Source organism: Corvus hawaiiensis, chromosome 6 (genome assembly GCF_020740725.1).
Source record: "Corvus hawaiiensis isolate bCorHaw1 chromosome 6, bCorHaw1.pri.cur, whole genome shotgun sequence".
NCBI lineage: Eukaryota > Metazoa > Chordata > Aves > Passeriformes > Corvidae > Corvus > Corvus hawaiiensis.
Genome location: NC_063218.1, coordinates 8,420,099 through 8,436,776, shown reverse-complemented (window position 1 = coordinate 8,436,776; position 16,678 = coordinate 8,420,099). Strand labels below are relative to the sequence as shown.

Here is a 16,678-nt window from a genome sequence, read left to right as displayed (position 1 = left end):
TGATCCATGGTAAATATCTGTCCACAGGTGAAAAGTTTTATGCTTTGCTCACTCACTTATTGTTATTTAAGGTCACAACCTGTGCCTTTTCTTTATGAGGATTTTGGCATTTGCTAGTTACCATTTCTAAGCTGCGACAAGGAACTAATAGTCTGTTTGTGCAGTGTTGTGGAAATAGCTCTGAGCCCATAGCCAGTTAGAAAACTTGTGCCTAGACATGTGCACAAGGCTGGGACATCTTTAGATCTGGTCTTTTCTGACAGTGCAAAGCACACTCTGGGCACATAACCTCATTTGTGTTATTAATAAGGAGAAGGAGGAATGAATATTTTCAAGACAAACGACAACAGTAATAATTTAATGTCATTGTCATTGTTGGAATTGTGTTTCACCCACTAAAGAATTCATACATGGAGGTCGGCAGTTTTCACCGTGCTCCCTCATGTGCTTATCTCTTCTTGTAAACAAAGACGTGCATGGCTGCTGTCATGGACAGCTTCAGCTGGCTCCTGTATCATTCCTCTCTTCCTGCAACCATCAGTCCCTGTACCTGCATGTCTGTCTGTCCCTCTGCCCTCAGGCATCCTGTCAGTGGGCCTGTTATTCCTCGTGTGTGAATGCCTGGTAACTACTAATGCATTGCCCCAGAATGTCTTTTGTTTTTAAAACCACATCCCTCTCTCCAGATGGATGGTTTGCCTAATTTTTTTCCTCCACAGCTTGTTCTCCCTCTCTTGCAGGTATCGCAATTACTGGGATTCCTTTTCCTCCCTCAGAGCTCTCACAGCCGCCTGAGCAGTGCTGCTGTGAAGTCCTGCAGCCCCTTCTGATTCACTTCTTGTATTTGAAATAGGGAATACTTAGAATAGTTAGAATATTTTAAATCGTGGGCCCCAGTTCAGGAAAGCACTTGATAACAGGAACACTATGCACATGCCTGGCATTTGTCTTGGCCTCTCAAGAGCTCTTTTTCAGATAGGTAAGTTCACCTGACTTCCAAGCAAGCAATGCTGGAGGAAAAATGATCCTGCAAGCATCAGCTGCAAAGATAAGAATATGAAAGTATCTGCAAATAAACCTTGTTATGCATGTACTGTGTTCCTGAAGGAAGCTGCCATGAGGTTTAAACCACGTTTTATGGCACAGGCTCTCGCACAGTCTGTGCAGGCTCGACCACGAGCTCCAGAAGGTTCATGGGATTTCCAGTAAGCAGCTCCAGTGATGCTGGGGAAAACCACCAGCAAAAAAAATCAAAGAGGTTCGTCTTCTACAGAGATTTCCTAGTGCATTCCAGAGACCTGGATTCATTCCATTGTCCTGCAAGATCCCGCGGACTGAGTTACAACAACTGCTGGGCAGGGCTCTGGGGCATGGCTGGAGCGCAGCGGGAATGCTGCGGCTGTCACTCTATCTGGGCAGGATCCGTGGCCATTGGGAGATGTGGGCACTCAGTCACGGAGAAGGCTGCCTCTCCCAGCCCTGCATCGCAGGAATGTCATGTTACTTCACTTGAACCGCTGCCAGCGTGACAGCGGGGGCACCCAGCAGCTCCACCTAGAAGAACCAGCTTGGCAGCTCTGAACGGAATGGCTGCCACACTGGGAAAAGCAGCCGTTCTGCCCCAGAAAAAGTGTTAAAGTGAGGATCAGCACCGCCCCTTTAGTGTTTCCCCTCTAGCCTGTGCTGGGAGTGGGACCCTCCCCACCAAGCCCTGAAATTTCTGTGGGGTGAAGACAAAGGACTGCTCTGTGGAATGAAGATTTTGCTGCTGAAGGAGTTTAACAGGCCTTATTATCAGCGGGATGCTATCAGAACCAGCTGGGCCGGTGTTCAAGCTACACTCCTGCCTTTGTTTTGCACTGGTTTGGCAGTGCCCCTTGGCTGCACTCTGTCCCTGGGCTGCATACTTGTGCTGTGATGAATGTAGCTCAGACCTGGGAGCTGAAAACAGGGGCTTGTAGCACAGTCGTGCTAAAGGAGCAGCTACTCCCGAATAACCAACGTGTGTGAATAGTTTCCTTCCATTCAAGGCATGAACAAGATGTTTTGATTCATTGCCTTGGTATGTTAAGCTGCCCTTGTCGGCTGTTAGAGTACTTCATTAAAAGCCTTCAAATCATTTAATCTCAAAACCTTTTGAAAACAGAACATATATGTGAGTTACAAGCATGAGTCTCCTTGCCCAGCCAGAGGACTGTCCATGAAGTTAACACATACTTTTATCAAAAGGAACAGTACTCTGCTCTGCAAAGTACATCCAAGCAGAGAAATGTCTCAGGAATTAAGGTTTCTTGCAGACCACACTGAGCTCTGTAATATTTTATAGGGCATTTTCTACAGGTTGACTAATATCAGGAAAGATGTGTAAGAGCACTGGCAACTAAGAACTGATATAAACACTACCATAAAAAGAGAAACTAAGAGCCCCCAGATGAAGAGTGAATGGCTTTCCCATGAGTGTGTGTTTATTGATAAGCTCTGCCCACAGATTTAAAAGTATTAAAAGCATTCCTGCTCACACTTCACAATAGGAGCAAAACCTTTAGGAAAGCTGATCAGAGAGGAGTTCTTTATTCTTACAGTGGGCCACCTTTCTTCTGATGGTAAAGATAAACTTAATAGAAACCATAGAACAATTCAGAGCATGAAAATAAATCACTCTGGTGGGGCTCTGCACAGACCTTCTCAGCTTAAGTCATATTTTAACATGAAAAGCACAGGGGACTTTTTTTTCTTTCCAGTTGTCAAACTGAAATTTCCCAGATCCTGAGTTAATGACTTTCATCTAGCTATCATCATTTATTGGTTACTTGGCTATATAGGAAATATAGTTTGGCCAGATCCACATAACTCTTCTGCTAGAATCAAATATTTACTAAAGCATTTAATTAATCTGATATTTCATCTCTTACTGAAACAGAATAACATTTCCTACAAGTAACAGAGAGTTCGAAAATAAGCTCTTAACTGAAGTTTATTGCGAGAACATGAATGGAGTGATGTCCAAAAGAGAAAGCAAAAGCAGGCAGCAGTGGCTGATACCTGTAGGTTTTTTTTCCTGGTCCATCCCTCTCCTTCCTCACTAAAGCACAGCAACAAATGGCAGAGTGAAAAAGGTAGCTGGAGAAATGCTCATGGTACCCAGCAGACAACCAGAGGTTCAGTGCTGTTTCCCCTAGGCCACAGTTCTGTCTCAGAAGCACAAGTTTTGTATCATCTCTAGTTTTAGTCTGTTTGCATGGGGAGTAGGTGTAACTTCCTGCCCTGTGTCCCTGTCTTGCATGTCTTAGGCAGGAATTTTCCTCTCCCTCAGGTTTTACGTGACAGAATGGGCATCCAGTCTGTGTTTTACTTCCTGCATGAATTCCTACAGTGCTTTCTTGCATAATTATTGTGATAGTGAATTAGGACCCTCTCTGATAATTATCAATTATGATTTTTCCAGGATTGCAGGGCCACTGTTCTCAATAAGTTGGTAAGAGAAGGGAATCAATTTTTAGCAGTTGTTGCTATGTGTGGCCAAACTCCTGGAATGAACCAAAATTGCTTACCACCCTTTTGGACAGAAAGTGAGTTAGCAATTCATAGCCAAATAAAGCAATAAAGACTGGTCTAATCTACTCTGATCCTCAACAGTTTTATCTCCTGGGACCCTCAACAGTTTTATCTTGTGGGATATACTTGCAGTTGGGTTTTACTTGCAATTGAGTCTCTACCATGCTATAAAAAGTTGTATGGATACCCAACTAAAATTTCCTTGAGTGTCACTGCCCATCTGGATAATCTGGGTTTTAAGAAGGGTTTCAGGAACATGTTGCAAATGAAGAGCTCTCACTTGCTTACTAGCTTCAGAAACCCTAGTGAGAACTACTCTGCAGCTATTTGGTTATCCAATATATTGATTAGGCATCTTGCAGTTTTCTCCCCTCTGAAAGAAACCCCTTCACCTATACAACAAACTGGGCTTGGGAAGTGAATGCACAGCACATCTGCCTTCCTCTCAGAGCCAGGAGCTGATTCCTGCTGTCCTCCCTGTTGGACAGTTGCGAACTCAGCTCTTACCATGACTCACCTGGAAGTCCAGGCAGGTGGGTGCCTATTGCAGATAAGGCCCATAAAGATCACACAAATTAATTTTGCCAGATTCCTTCCCCACTCTGATTCACCCTTCCAAGAATTCAGGCTTCTACCAGAGCAGATTGCCTGTTCCACTGCCAAAGCACAGCCCTGCTCAGGTTTATAAATGAATCAAATGAATGCATTTATGGAAAATGATCACTCTGCCTGTGTAGGCTTGACTGGCAGCCCTGGAGACTCAATTTCTCTGGCCACAGAGTCAGTATTTTTTAAGAAGTAGTGGTTGTAACCCCAAGCTGTCTCTTAAGGTAGCCCAGTACCGACACACTAAAGAAAGATGCTAATTCTTGGTGGTTTAGGTAGAAAGAACATTTGTTCCCTAAGAATAGGTCTTAAGAGTAAGGATAGAGGATCTGCTAACATTTTGCAAAAAGCCCAAAGCAACTGATGCAGGCTTTATGTAAATGGCATTTACTACTCCAAATTAGAAACAGACTTTTTAGCCCAAGCTGCTAAAAATGCTCTTCAAACCCTTTTCTTAAAAAACTCCTCATCAGAATCAATGCTCTGTAAAAATTTTTGCATTTAGAGATAAACATATACATACATACATGTATATAGAAAAAGAGTTCCTATCATGATCCTTACGGTCTTAAGGTCCTTATGGTCTAGAAGACTTGTATTTCTCCTTACTCCATTGATAAAATTCATTACACAATTAAGTGCCCAGATACAGCAATATTATTGGAGTGGTGTTACTTTGGCCATCTGTTTGGTATGCTGGGCATAGCCCCTCTCAAAACAGGAATGCAGAAAAAAACCTTGTAGTTTTTCCACAACCTTTTATGGGGGCTTTTATATAAATATCTGCCCTTGGAAACAGGTTTTCAGTTCAAGAGAAAATTCCCTGGTCAGCTTGTTTGGATGTAAATCACCACAGAAGAAAATATCTTTTAAGCTTTTAAATTCCTTAATGTATATGCAATACGAGAGATACCGGATAAAGGTGACAGAAAATTATTATGGGAAAATATTTTACATCAAAGATAAAGTTAACAGTTCCCTCACTGTGTTAAGATAAAAATCTTTTCTGTCAATAAACAGTGAAAGTAGCAAAATAGCATTTGGCACAGCTCATTTTTCCTTGTTTTTGTGTGGTAGGAGATTCTCTTTAAAATTAGAGAGAATTTCTGGATGCAGACTGTGGGTTTACAAAAGCATAAAATCTCATTTACAGATAAACTAATCCATTGAGTCAGATAAATAAATAAATTAGCTTAGTTCTGTCCACATCAGTGTAATTCAAATCTGAATAAATGGACTATAAACTTGGGTTTGAGTCACAAAAAGTTCAGATTTCAAAATAATTGAATTGGTCACATACCAAATTCTTTTCGAAAATGTTTTCTCTTGATTTCAGCCCATTGGTTTGTACCTCTTTTTTGAACACCTTTCCCTAAGAGATGTATACCTTGCCCTAGCATTTTCTAAATGTGCTGTTTGATTCATGTCTTCTTTGACAAACTAAATATGTTAACTTAATTTTCATTGTTTGAAATTAGAAATAATTATGTGAGACTGAAAAGCATTGGAATTTTAAGTGCATATTAATTTGCAGAAGGAAAAACTGGTGCTGACAAACTTTTGTTGCATTATATTTTTGAAATGATAAAATTGAATCATTTCATGTGGTTTTTAAATGGTTCAGTACTGATTTTCCATTTCTGTACCTCCTAGCACCCAAAAATAACAAACCAAAATGCTTGCCTAATAGATTAGAGAAAAACACAGCTTAGTTAAGGAAATAGATTTCAGTTTTTGGTTTCACAGACACTAGTGTAAACGACAGGGAGAAACCATTTCTTTAAAGACTCATTATTACAGTTCTGGATTTCTTTCTGGTTAAAGACTCAAATAGCAAGAATGTCACTACGCTGTGGTTCATCCATGTAGTAACTGGTGAATGAATTGAGATGGCTGGAGTTGTTTGAAAGCACTAAGAGGACTATTTCTTGGAGTTGATTATCAACCCTAAAGCTGATTCATAACATTTCTAAACATCCAGAGCCTCTCTGTAATACAAAAATAATGATATCTAATGGAAATGAGTAACTTTATCATACTGGTCTGTTCACACTCAGGTTAAGTATTTTCTAACTCAATTAAAACAGGACGCATTCTTTTTGATGGCACATGGTAAGGTTTTTCCTGATGAACAGCTGTGCCAGATTCAGGCTAATGTATAAGGGGGAGTAAATTACATTTTGCTCTTCAGCCAGATCAAGGGCTCCACTGAAATAAAACAGCTTTGTACCAATACAAAGTATAAGGAAAAGGAAGACCCCGGGGCTTCAGTTACAGTTTTTGAGATCTGCTGCAAGGTGGCTTCTTCAGAGTCATTTAAATCTGTGCAACAGGAGGACAATCCAGTGGCTCATCCCAACTCTGAAGAATAGCAATGACCACCTTGATTTGTGGAACTGTAAAGAGTTTGAGCAAAAGGAAAGAATGGGAGGCACCTGGAGATGCCCTTCAGTCCATCTGTAGGGTTTTCTACGCATCTTTGGCAAGAGTATTTTTAAACCAATGGTTTTTTACTACCTTTGTTCTCTTGCACCCTGCCTGATCCAATGGCCCCAGTGAGGACTCTGCTCTCTCTGAGCTGTGGTTCAGCTCTCTGTGAGCTCTGTGTGCAGCAGAGAGACCATTGCTCTCTCCTCAGGAAGGTGGATTTGCATTCCTTGCACTCTGCACAGCTTACAGTCAATAACGCCAGAAAAGGAGAACGATTGCTACCATGAAATTATCCCGTCTAAACCAAAAGGCTCCACCACCATCTTACTGTGACATTTTTAAATACTGCAGTCCCAAAGTCCTCCATGGACTGAGATGTTATTAAGGTTTTAGCAGAGACCGAAATATTTGCTTTATATAGTGGTGTTGGGGGCAGTGTTGACAGAATTCTGCAGCTACACTGAGAGCAGAATTTGTTTTTTTCTTCATTGCAAATACTTTGAACACTACTTAATCCCACTTCGAAGATCTGTCCCCATTTGACCAAAAGAGAGTACAAAAAAAGCACTCTGCTGATCTTAGAAGACACATACGCAGAACTCTTTTTTTTTCAGAGAAATCAAGTGCAGGGCTTGATGCAACAGGACACAGATAGGAAAAGGGTAAAGATAATGCACACATAAGCCCAGAGTAAGTCACAGAATCATAGAATCATGGAATAGTTTAGAAGGGACCTTAAAGATCATCTCATTCCAAACCCCCTGCCATGGGCAGGGACATCTTCCACTAGACCAGGTTGCTCAAAGCCTCCTGAAGTCCTGCTAACTGAAAAACAGGTTCTTCTACACTTCTACATCAGGGAAATCTACCACAGAAAAATTATCTCAAATGGTTTTGAAAAGACACCTGGGCCAGCATCTCAAATGTGTAGGACCCAGATTCAACAAAACTAAGTGAAGCACAGAGTGAGGGTTAAACTGTAGGGTCTCACGGGGCATGTTCTTCTGCTATGGGTTTAGTTCAGGAAAAGAGCTCTTTGTTTTTGGAACGCAGCTTGGCCAATGCTAGGTCTTGTTCCTGGTCCCTGGACTTCTAAAGCCCATTCTCAGAGGGCTCCAGCACACATGTGCGAAGTACATGTTGCTGCAGGTTTATCCTCTGCAGCTGCAACCACTGGACCTGTTAACAAATTCTGGACTGGTTGGTACAAGGAGGTTCTAATGAATTTGTTACTCTTATTGCTTGGGCAGGTGTGGATATTACAGCTGTGTTACTCTGCACACCTCTGCAGCAGGGAAGGTCGTGAACACTTCACACGTATACGTTCAAAGAGAGGGATCTGAAAACGTATCTGAACAATTTCTAGGGAAGTTTAAGTTCTCCTTGCAGAGCAGTGCCAGCTCAGGGATACTGGAAAACACATTTTTCATGCATATGTTTTTTATTAAATGCAGCTGTCAAAACAGAGCAGGGCTCATGTTCCTGAAAAGGTGCAGGGAAGAGAAGACAAATGGTTGGAATAAAGCAGGAATGTGCCTACTCTGCCTAGGCAAAAATCACCACTTCTGTAGAGCCTTGAGGGCAACCTTTAAACTAGCTGGCTCAGGGACGGGTAGCTGTGTAGCTGTGGGATTTCAGTGAACGCCTTACAAACCCAATCAACTCCCCAGGGAAGCCAGTACTTGCTGCACAAGCCACTCCTCCCGTGGCCGGACGGGCTGGATAGACACCAGCTCTGCACAAGCTGCACCTTCCCATTGCTGTGGAGGCACAGCCAGCCAGAGACTGTCCTTACCAATCCTCATCCTCCCTGCCATGCTGCAGACAGTGTGTTCCAAGTGTGCTGGCAATGAACTTACACCATCTACTGCAATCTGGTAACGCCTACCTCTAATAATTTTGCTGCAGTAGAATTATGGAGGTGAAAACAGAAAAGCAAGATTTTTTTTTATTATTATAATTTTCGTCTTATTCCATAGATAAAAATTCAGATTTTAGCCTCTGACCTAAATGTGTGTTCTGAAGGTGTTCAGCTGGATTTATAATAGTGCAATAGCAGAATTTGGCTGTGATCTTCAGACGACAACATCAGTTGACAGACTTGCTTATTTCTCTATAATGTATTATTTGGGTTTTCTACGAGGTTCCTATTCCACAAGGATAATAGTATAAATACAATGCAGTTCTGTGGCAACAGTGTACCAGATAAATTCAGCTAACTCTGGGTAATATCACAAAAAAATATGTGTTTATAGCTTCATGCCAGTTTCTGACTAATGCTTTTGTTTGTTGCTATAGCAAACCACACATGAATATGATAGCCAAAAGCATGTTTATGACTAACCTTAGCTCTCTGGGGATTGAAAATAAAAAAAAATCCCTAAACCACAACACACAATGTGAGGAGAACATGATAGGAAACACCTTTTTTGGCATGAGCTACTATGAACATTAAAAGAGAAGAACATCATAAAATGGAAAACATTAGGAAATGGGAACTGTGGGAATAACCGCCTTTAACCCACAGCAATTCAAATCGAGCTTTCACTTCACATCACAAAGTTGTCTGTGCAGGACTAGAGAACATTGTAGGAAGTCCTGGCTGTATGTTAAGAGATGGATTTAAGCCTCTCAAATCTGGAGAAGCTTTGTATCACACTTTAAAGCCCTCAGACCACTTTACTGGAGATAATTTTTGCACTGTGCCTTGACACCTAGGACATGGGTATTCACTTAATTAATTTCTTTTACCATTTATGCTTTAATAGTTTCCAAGAGCCTGTCCCAAGACTGACACCTCATTATGCTGTACAAATACACAATGGAGAACAATGCTGGCCCCAAAGGGCTTTCTGTTAAACTAACAGAGCCAAAGGGGAGGGTGCTGGACAGAGGGGGAGGCAGAGACAGAGAGGTGATGTGACTGCATTACCCACCCAGTCAGAGGTTGAACCCAGGTGTCTTGCACCCCAGTTCAATTGACTAATTCAAATTGCCAAATATGTTACTGTGAGAAGAAGAATACATTATATACCCTGCAGAGGAGAGAAAATCAATGCAGTTGAAGTGACACCTAAACTAGGACAGTTTACAACAAAGCTACATTATGTCAGGCAAAATTTATACTCTTGTTACCCTGTTATTCTTAAAAACCTTTTTCTTTCATAGATTAAAAAAAAGAAAGGGAATATTACAGTAGGTTGTGTAGATCAGATCAGTCTCCATCAATGTCTTCTATTGATATTAATCACTCTGCCTCCGGACTACATATTGCATCTTTATTCTCAGATTTGTACAGTGCATAAAGGCACATGATTATCACAATTCCTGGCAAGTTCTTCCATCATCTATATGATGCTTAACAGAGTCTTGAGTTCATGTGCAACTTCATGGAGAGATAGGTCTGTCCAAGCTCTCGTGTTCCAGGTTTTTCCAAGAGGTTTCATGAAAGACATCTTGACCCATCAGTAGGATCATCAGGACACAGCCATAAATGGAAGCTTACAGAAGTCAATAGGACTTACATGGTACCTGCTGGTCATGCCACAGGATGAAATCCTGAAGTATTGAGATTTCATTCTGTGCCTACTCAAGCAAAACATCCATTGGCCTCATTGAAGCTGATACAAGGCATGTTACATTGCATTAATCTTGTAATTCAGACTGTGGTATGGGTTGAGCTCAGCTTTGATTTCATCTTGCAAAATCCAGCAGAGCACACATCACTGCTCACAGCAATCACACCTGCATCCTTGTAAGAGTAAATATTTTGAGAAAAAACCGCAAGTCTTTTTTAGATTAGCCATGAGTTCCATTGATGGATACAGCAAGTGGCACTAAGACACCAGTGTTGTATAAAGTGAGAAACAAAGGCAAATAAGAGAGAAGCTGAAATTTTCCAGCTATAGCCTAAGTATCACTGCTGGGCTACAGAGCTGATGATATGCAGAGGGCCATATATGACTTTCTCTTTGCTTCCACATGACTTATCAGTTCTTCACATTTGGCAGAAAATGCATCTTACAAAAAAGAAAAAAAGGAAGCTGCCAGGCTTCTTTCCTCCACACTGATAACCTGGAAACAGCTTTGGAAGCACACATACAGAGACCATTTCAAAATAGCTATCCCATTCTCTGTGATTTAGCCCCAAAGCAGTAGCTCTTTCCTGGGAGTGCTGTAGAAAATGAAATAGGAGAACATAGGTAGAGGTTGCCAACCCAACTTCAGCTCCAAATTACTTTCTGATGGGTACTTTCTGACTGGTTACTGGTCCTTATGGACACATGTTTATGCAGGCAGGGTGCTACTTCATGAGCATCTTTCTCTTTGGGCTTTCAAAAGGCACAGCTACCCCTGGCACCCTCTATCACACAGACAGCACTGCCTAGCACGTATGAATCTGCCAGCTTGGCAATTGCAGCATCTTGGTCATGATCACCAAGGTGAAGTCCATCTGCCCAAAGCACCATGTGAAACCAGGTGAGCTCTCCCTACCTTGCAGAAAATAAGATAGCAAAGTGAAAAAAAATTACTTGCTCAAAGTCACAAAGCAAGTTGGCAGCAGAGCCAGCAATAAATACAACCCAGATGTCCTGGATTCCACCTCCTCCCTGCACCATGCTGCCTCTCTTAGCTCAATGCTGGAAGGAAATGTCTCACATTTACTCATCCCTCCTTTTCCTTTGTCAATAGAAATTAAAGCAGGCATCTGACTGCCTAAGCCTTGAATACTCCGATGGTTTCCAAGGCTTGCGGTAAAGTCAGCCAACATTTCTATTGAATCCAGCCCTAATGGACAACTAGAAGTGATTTCTTTGCCAAGTAGCCTATCAGTGCAAAACTCATTTAAGCACATACTACTTTTATATAGATATGCATTGTGTATACATATATATATATTTCATGACTTTGCAAAGAACCACTAATTACAAAAATGCAATTTTTGTAACTGTGCTGGTTTTGGCTGGGGTGGAGTTAACTTTTTTTCATAGTAGCTGGTATGGGGCTGTGTTTTGGATTTGTGCTGGAAACACTGTTGATAATTCAGGGATGTTTTTGTTATTGCTGAGCAGTGCTTCCTTCCACAGAGTCAAGGCTTTTTCTGCTCCTCACAGCACCCCACCGTTGAGCAGACTGACGGTGCACAAGGAGCTGGGAGGGGACACAGCTGGGACAGCTGACCACAACTGACCCAAAGGATATTCCAGAGCATATGGCATCTGCTCAGCATATAAAGCTGGGGAAAGAAGAACAACGGGCAGGACACATTCAGAGTCATGACGTTTATCTTCCCCAGTGCCTCTGATGGAGTCCTGATTTCCTGGGGATGGCTGAATACTTGCCTGCCAATGGGAAGCAGTGAATTAATTCGTTGTTTTGCTTTGCTTGTGTGTATGTGGATTTTGTTTTACCTATTAAACTGTTCTTGTCTCAGCCCATGCGTTTTCTGACTTTTCCTATTCTCTCTCCATGCCACTGAGGGAGGGAGTGAGTGAATAGCTCTGTGGGGCTGAGCTGACATCTGGGGTTAAACCATGACAGCAACTTAACCAAGCAGTAAATAAACTGATTTACTACTATTAAAAAAAAAAAAAAAAGCTACAACATGCTTTTTGTAAGTATAAATTTAAAACAAGCCTCTACACCTTTTTATTCTGTTGAAAGGTACGAAAGCCTGTCAGGATGTTTCTTTAATTGAACCCACTCAGGTCTGGCAAAAGACTGATAGCCAATTAACATTAATTTTCCATCAATTTATTTTATGAACAGAATGTCCAAATATTTAAAATTTTCTCATTAAGCTGTCTATGGTGTCTGTGTGGTAGGCCTTGTTCATATATTTTCCAAAAGCAATGTACATCTCATTTCCATGGAATACATCATGTCCTGTCAGCAAAATGTCCTTACTGCTGTCAGCCCAAGGTAAGTCCATGTCTCTGAGCAGTTAAACACTTACTTGCCTGTTTTCTCGCCCTCAAGGTGAATGCCATTCCATTTTTCCTACCTGTCATCATACAAATCCAGCTGGGATTGTAGGCATTGTGCTGCTGTTGCTATAACTCTCCAACGTGCTGCTCTGCCTACTGAAGGAGCTGGACAGAAGTTAAAAAGAAATGCAGCATTTCATGTTGTATCCTCCACTCACCCAAATACTCAAGAGGCATGACAGTGGGAACAAAAACTTTAGCAGCTGCAGGTTGCCTAAAACACTTAACAACCTCATTTCTCTTGACTGGAAAACAAATGCCCTCCAGATTTTGCATTCAGGTCTCCTGTCAGAGGCCTCTGCTCTTCTGCAGAACAGCAGCTGGAGATCCTGTACACAGCAAGGTCACAGAGCTCTTCTTAGATGCTCTGGTATTATGTGCCTCCACCATGAGCACTCTGCATGGTCACACATGCTGGATAACTGCATCCACAGCTTTGCTCCAGCCAACAGGGCTTTATTATGATTGAGATTTTCTGAGATCTTCTAGACAATGAAATAGACAAAAATGCAGCCCAGAAAAGCCTTCCTTCTCTCTCTGTAGAACTGTTTCTGCTATTTCCTCATTACTGTCACCTCCATTTTGCTCAACTTGCTTGACACAAAGCTTCTAAATCCTCCGAGGTGTACCTGGGCAGGAGACTGTATCACTTAACACGGTGGGGACTTTAACCTGCCCTCAGACTGCAGCAGCAATAAATGACAAGAATAGGTCTTGACAAAGGTGGCTGGGTTGTGCCATTTTTGTGCAAAAATAGTAAGTTTTACAGATTTGAGCCTGTGTTCATGCCAGAGACACTGCTGTCGGCAAAGTTTCTGTGAAGCAGGAAGCTCTCACTCCTGCTCCTCAGAGCCACTGCAGCCAGGTCAAGGACATTGCTCCTTGCTGCAATCTGTCAGTGCCTATTTAGCAAGTCCCAGCTCCCTTCCCCTGAATGCACAGGCTCTGACTGGCCTTCCCCATGGTTCCAAGTGTGTCCGAGAGCCAAAACCTTATCGCAGTCCATCTCTGTCTCCTCGCAAGAATAGAGTTAGTGGAGGAGTTGGCTTGGTCTGTTTGTGCTGGTATGAGAGCCAGCTCCTGTTCTGGATTAGAGGATGATGGTTTTCCCTCCCTCTACATCCCTTACTGGGCATTTGAAAGAGGAGGATTTGTGGGGAGGGGAGACATTCATAATGTTTTTTTATAGGTCTTGTCCCTTTGCTCTGGGGCAAATGAAAGCCCTGGACCCATTGGCTGTATCTGTGTGTGCTGTCCGGGGGCCTGACTTTTGTCAGCCCAGGCCATGAAATAACAGTGTGGTAGTGGAGAGGTGTTCATGCAGGACCTGAGCTTAGCTACAGCTCCCTGCACAGAGGACTGCTGGCAGAGGACCAGTTTTCAGTGCATGTCACAACTTGGGGGATCATTGCAAAAGTGACGCTTCCCTATCAAATGCCAGGGTGGAGATCTGCTGACTCCAATCCCCATCTTTCAGATCAGGCAGGGACTGAACATGAACCAGCAATAAGCCCCAGACACACAGGAGGGCAAATAAATTAATGAAGCGCAGCTGAGAATGGTGGGGGCAGTGGTCAGCAGGAATACCCCAAATACATTGTGGTGCATCTTGTTGCTGATGTGCAACACAGTTCTGTGGCACCAGCATCTGATACAACTCCTACAAGGTGTTTCCCCTGGCTGGAAGATGCTGTGGTTGCCCACAGGGGCAAGGAGGGAGTTTTGCTGCATGAGGTTGTCTCACCCACACTGGTTTTGACTGGCCTGTGGCTGGATGTGTCTCTGTGTGGCCCTGATGGCTGCTCTCTCAGTGCCCTTCCCTTGAAAAATAATCCAAAATCACTGGTTTTCTTTCCATGCCATTTGCTTCCATCCCTGCTCTGGGGTTGTCTTTGACTCCATCAACTGCATCCCGAGGGTTTGCAGGCACCTTTAGGCAGCCTTACTGAGGGAGCAGGCTGTGGTAGTGGGGTGTGCAGTGGGCTCCCCAGCTCCCATACCTGTCTTTTTGCCAAGGTATCTTCCCTCAACACTGCCTCTGCCAAGCAAGCTGATCCCAGAGATACCAGCTGCAAAGGACTTCAAGGTGGGCCTGCCGCAATCTTCCTTCATGGGTGCCGTATGAATTCAAACTTTTCTTCGGGAAAAAAAGCTCTAAAAACTGAAAATAAGAAATCAGGTTTTTTTTCACAGGTTTTCCTACCCAAGCCATGCCATCAAGTATGATCCACATCCAATCAGACTCAGGTACTTCACCCTCTTGGCTCCAGACCACCTGCAGTGCTGAGTGCCCCGAATGCCCCCGCCAGCATCGCGCTGGGCAGCATCTGCCTGCCTGCAAACACCCAACCTGCAGAAGCATCACCCATCTGCTCTGCCATCTGCCTGCCACAGCCTTCCCTACCGCTGCACCAGGCACTGTTCTCCTGGAAGAGCCACGGTTCTGTGCTGACAGAGGGACCGCAGCATTTTTCTAATCGAGAGAGAGTCATTTCTGAATTTGTGTGACAAGGTGCTCTGGAGTCTGTAGGTTGACTGGGACATCTTCTTGCTAATGTACAGTAAATGGTGCTGACACATGTACCTGTTCATGCTGTCTGCAGAATGACAAAACACTGCTGCCCTCCAAACAACATTTTTTGCTACCAGATCCCCCCACCTACTGCTGCTGAGATCCTGCCAGTCTGGGATGCTGTATTTTCCAATACCCTCTGAGCAGCCTGACTTCTGAACAGGGATACCTCAGGCACCCACACACCCTCCATGCTCCCAGTCCTGCTGTGCTCAGCAGCAGCAGGAGGGGAATGATAGTCCAGGTCCCTGGGAGGGCTCCCATGGCCTAGGGCTGGCCACGTAGTTGGGATGTGAGGGGTTCTGCAGGACTGGGGCTGTTTATCCACGGTAGAAAAGCAGACAAAGAGAGAAAGGGAGAGAAGGAGGGGGAAGCTCTGGGCAGAGCTCCCAGGAAAACGTCGCTGTGGACAGTTTGCTTGGGCTTCTCAGGGACTCCTGATGGCTGCTCTGATCTCCTCACCATGAGACCCAGGGATGATTTGTTGTCACATGCACTGAGCATACTGTTTTCTTTCTAAGAAAAAAGCTGGTATATTTAGGAGAGATTACATTCATCCTTGAGCTTATCTGAAAGTGCTAGGCTTATTCTCTGGGCTTTAAGGTTTATTTAGACTAAATAAGGTTTATATATGTGGTTGGTGAAGCATGCAATGTATACATTGTAATTACGTAGTTAACACACTGATCTCTGTGATGAGCTTTCCTGGCATAACCTAGTACAGTCATCCAAAAGCTTCTTTTTAATCTCTGAGGAAGGATAATTTAAAGAAGAAGAACATGATTTCTCCTGCTATCTCTTTCCAAACCCTTTCATTCACAGATTGCTTTTAGACTGACTGAAGTAGTGGTTAAATCCACTGTGAACATATAATACAAATACAGATGTAAGATCACAGTGCCATTACTAATTTATTCCTTTTGTAGCAGATCTGTGGGGGTCCTGCCTCCATCCAGCTCTGCTGATCACTGGAATGTCCCCTCATAAATACGTGTGTGTAAAATAACTTTCTAAGTCTGTTCTACACCACTTACATGGTCAATCATTTTCTAGTCTGAGACATGCCCCCAAAAAGGAGACTGATAGCAGAACCTAAGAACGTATTACCCATCACTGCTCATGGGAAGCCTGAGTAGCAGGCATCACCATGGACCCAAGTGTTGCATGTAGTAATTTTCATGTGAAAATGCCCAGTTTGCCTCCAAAATGGGCTCTTACTCGCTCTTTAGGCACTGAGTTGGCTGAGCTATTCATTCTGCAAACAATTTTTTTCTCATAATCAAGCCCTTTATGTGAAAAAAGTCAGTCTTAAGGAGTGTGAGGACACAGTTCATATGAAAATCAATGCAACCTTTCACTGAAGCATAAATCAGATCAGCTCCAACATATATGAAAGTATTTGGGGAATGTTTAATGACATTTTTGTGTTCTTGTAAATTATTTGCTTTCAGCTGATTTTAGAAGCAGGCATAGAGGAAGCTCAGCTCATATCAGGAAACATCAGCAACTGAAACCACCAACTTTCTCG

General features: G+C 43.0%; 1 protein-coding gene across 2 annotated transcripts in view; it reads right to left on the bottom strand.

The window, feature by feature from the left end:
- Positions 1-16,678, bottom strand: part of LOC125326907 (neuroblast differentiation-associated protein AHNAK-like) — a 69,404-nt gene that overhangs the window by 33,796 nt on the left and 18,930 nt on the right. Inside the window, exon 1 of one of the 2 annotated variants that reach the window (XM_048305541.1) lies at positions 14,579-14,702. The exons of the other annotated variant lie outside the window; for it this stretch is intronic. Within the exon in view, the coding sequence (XP_048161498.1) occupies positions 14,579-14,690 (112 nt within the window). The 5' untranslated portion in view covers positions 14,691-14,702. Of the gene's footprint in view, positions 1-14,578; positions 14,703-16,678 lie in introns of those variants that run through there. 2 annotated transcript variants of the gene reach the window in all.